Source organism: Chondrus crispus, genomic scaffold, assembly GCF_000350225.1.
Source record: "Chondrus crispus Stackhouse genomic scaffold, scaffold_240, whole genome shotgun sequence".
NCBI lineage: Eukaryota > Rhodophyta > Florideophyceae > Gigartinales > Gigartinaceae > Chondrus > Chondrus crispus.
The window spans coordinates 127,351-130,813 of record NW_005179125.1 but is presented as its reverse complement, the minus strand read 5'-3'; the positions used below and the strand labels follow the sequence as shown (position 1 = coordinate 130,813).

The 3,463-nt window shown below is 55.5% G+C and overlaps 1 protein-coding gene; it reads left to right on the top strand.

The window, feature by feature from the left end:
• Positions 1–150: 150 nt before the first annotated feature.
• On the top strand, positions 151–1,646 carry CHC_T00004695001 (hypothetical protein). XM_005716133.1 is given in 2 exon segments: positions 151–1,506; positions 1,507–1,646. The coding sequence occupies 1 exon segment, from the start codon at positions 151–153 to the stop codon at positions 1,504–1,506; it is 1,356 nt and encodes a 451-aa protein (XP_005716190.1). The 3' UTR covers positions 1,507–1,646.
• The last annotated feature ends 1,817 nt before the right edge of the window (positions 1,647–3,463 follow it).

Below are 3,463 nucleotides of genomic sequence, written 5' to 3'. Positions count from 1 at the left end.
CAGGCCGCCGCGGACTGCCCCGTCTGTCTGCACCCCCTCGCCTGCCCGCGCGTCACACCCTGCGGACACGTCTTCGACTTCGTCTGCATTCTTCAGTGCCTGTTCTATGCGGGCGGGAGCCTCGGGAAGAACGATTTTGCGAAATGTCCCATGTGTAGTATGAGCGTGTCGAGGGGAGACCTCCGCATGTGCGCCTTCTCCGGAGGGGGGAATGTCCAGGTTGCCGCCCCGTTCGAGATGGCCCTCGTGGCACGGGAGAGGGGGAGCTGCATCGTTAGGGAGCTACAGGACCCGCCAGTCGTCCCAAAGGTTACGGAGGAGGGGATGTATGCCCGTCTTGGCGTCGCGGACGAGCGCTTTTTCATCAGCCTCATCGACGACGAGCTCGCGCGCCTGGCCGCCGTGTCGACGGATGACCCCGCCGTGGCTGCTGTTGTTGCAGTCGCTGTGGAGGACGTGCAGGAGCGCCGCGCGGAGGTCCTGACGCGCCGCCATATGCGCAGCACCGTCGAGATGGGGGAGCCGCAGCGCGGGGAGACGCGCCTGTTTTATCAAGCAAAGGATACGCAAAACGTCTTCCTGCACCCGGTCAACCACCGCTGCTTGTCCGCCGAGTTTTGCGCAGAGTTTGCCAACGCACCGCCACGCGTGCGTGGAGTCGTGCTGCAGCTGGAGCGATATACCATGGACGACGCGCTGAGAAGGAAGTATCGCTTTCTGGACCATCTGCCGGACGGCTGTGAGTTTGCATTTGTCGAGCTTGATATCAACCACTTACTCTCGCCCAAGACCTTGGAGCTTCACGGCGCAGAGCTCAAGGCCAGGAAAACCAGCAGGAAGAGGAAGCAGACCAAGGACCGGAGGGAGAGCATCCGCATCGAGAGGAAGAAGACAGAGTCATTGCATTCGTACTTTTGCTCCGAGGGCAGGTCGCTGACGAGGCGCCCGCAGAGCCCGGAGAAGATTGATAGTCAGGATATCAAAAGCTTCCCGGCCCTGCGCGTTGTCCCCAAGGCCCCGGTGCAGCAGCATGGTGAAGAACTTACGCCCCCTGTCCTTGATCATATGCTTCATGAAAATGACCTTGCTGCTGCGCCGATATCTGTCGCTTCGGGTGGAGCTTCGGCTTCTGCGTCTGCCTCCACGCATGATGCGTCCGAAGTGTCAAGCTACTCGTCCGTCACGTCGAAAATGGGTCTCTTCCCTTCGTTGGGCAGGTCGATGGCGGAATCTCCCCCCGACCGTGCCGCATTTCCGACGCTTGCCGATGCCAACATGGCCAGCTCGCCCGAACAAGGCGGCGGCCCGTCCGCTTGGTTTCCGAGACCGCCGCCATCAGCCCAGCAACAGCGAGACGTGCCGGCCGCCATTGGTTGTGGGTCTGAAGCTGCACAGTCAGATACAGTACAACAGCAAGCGCTGCACGCCGGAACCCCCAGAAGGGGGAAGCGGTCGCATCGAAAGACCACAATTATGTCAAACGCGAGTGTAGCATATCGGCGGTAGCAAAGTTGGAAACGACAGGTGTTGCTGCTTTCGCCGCATCGTGTCCGCCATTTTTGACGAAGTCGTAATCTGTAAAACAGTCCCGGTTCTTTTGTATAACCGGCAACAAAGCGTTGCGCTCTGTGAGCATTTGTCTTCTGGTTTTCTATCTCTGCGTGTTTTCTTTCTGAGGTGGGTGCATGGAAAGTCGGAGATAGAGTACAATGTGCTGTGTTTCGGGAATGCTAACGTAATGGTCTACCGTACTGTTACCAAACCAAGGTACTGTTGATTGAGCATCTATCCAGCTTCGAAGGTAAGTTACGGTAGAGGCAGCGTGCCAGGAGGAGGCGGCCCTAGCAGTATGCTTGTGTGCTGTCACCATCGCTCGCGCCTTCAGAAGAAGACTGCAACACGGAGAGTTCTTTCCTTTTTCTATTTATGCATACTGTGCAGTAGTGCAGTACGGTAAGTGCAATACAGGATACTGAAAGAGCTCTGTCACTACCATTACAACACCAGTGCCTTTATTGTATCATTCCGCAGCCAACACGACACCACTGCACTGTATGGAATGCATAGTATGGACCCACCATTGAAAGGAAGACACAACCTTCGCGAATGCTTTATAGTACATATTGTACACCTTTGTAAGTACGGTACCCTTACAAAAGGGTACCGTTATGTGCGCAAGTACTGTATGTTAAATGAACAAAAGGGGCACGGATGCGTAACAGATTGCGAATATCGTCTGTGCGCCATTCGATGACATCACTAATTTAGTACACAAACCATGATACTGTCGAAGGGTGCGCCTGGTCGTCTGTGTACGATCGCAAGCGTTGTAGATAGCCGAGTGGGCGTGCTGCCTCACAAGGGATATTTTAAGGCGGTGCGTCAGATCAAATGTAAAAATCGGTTTCAATGTGCGCAGCGAAGTTGTAGGGGTTACGGCAATGCGCAGGTTGGGCGGTGGGGGATTGGCAGAACGGCTACCGCACGCGAAAGCGAAAGCGTCTGCGGGGGCGTACAAATTGCGTACAAATTGATGCGGATGTGGAGATGTCTCAACAGAAGGCGGCACGGAGACGAAGGGTGGTCGGGTTTGTGCACAGGCTGGCAACTGCTGAGAAAGGCAGGTTGACAACGCATACAACGCGTGCCCGGCAGCCACTCGCTTGACGAAAGCGGAAGAATTGAATATCAAAAATGCGTGTGCATTTGCTGTAAACCTTGAGACAAATGAGCAGTGACGTGGGTGGCATAGTTCGGAAACATAGGAGCCAACGCGTACATGTCGTTTCCTTTGTGGGAGGCGAAGCGGGGAAGAGAAGAAAGGGGAAGAGAAGAAACTCGACAGAGTCTAATGCGGCGGCAAAAAAGGGGATGGACGTAGACATTGGCAACAGGTGATAGCCTTGGATGAGGTATGAGAAGAGGGCCAGAGTACATAGAAGTGATGAGCAACACATATTCATTATTACTGTACATGTGATGCGTACTCTTTAAGACACACTCTCACACTTGAAACCAGAAACTGCTAGTTTCTGGTTTCAAGTGTGAGTACTGTAGGATGATTTACAAAGCTTCGTAACGGGGGGGGATACATCAATTCGGTGCTGAATCATAAGGTAGCTGAGTTGCATCTTGTGAGGAGGGGAGGTTTGCGCATTGGAGGAGGAATGCGCTGTGCGTGCCTTGTTTACAGCACTAGAGTGCGGTTGGAGGAAGCGGAGATGGAGCGATTCTAACGGGGGCGGGGCGCATGCGAGGTGTAGGCAGACGTGGGTAGGCACCTTCCAGATAGAGATGATTGGGACTGGGGTGGGGGACTTTGTGACGTGCGTGGCTGTTGTAGCTGACCTCGGGGGGGGGGGGGGGGGGGGTGGGGGGGCGAAAGGGAAAGGGGCCCCAAAGGGGGGGGGGGGGGGGGGGGGGGGGAAAAAAGGGGGGGGGCAATGGGGGTTCCAAATTCCCT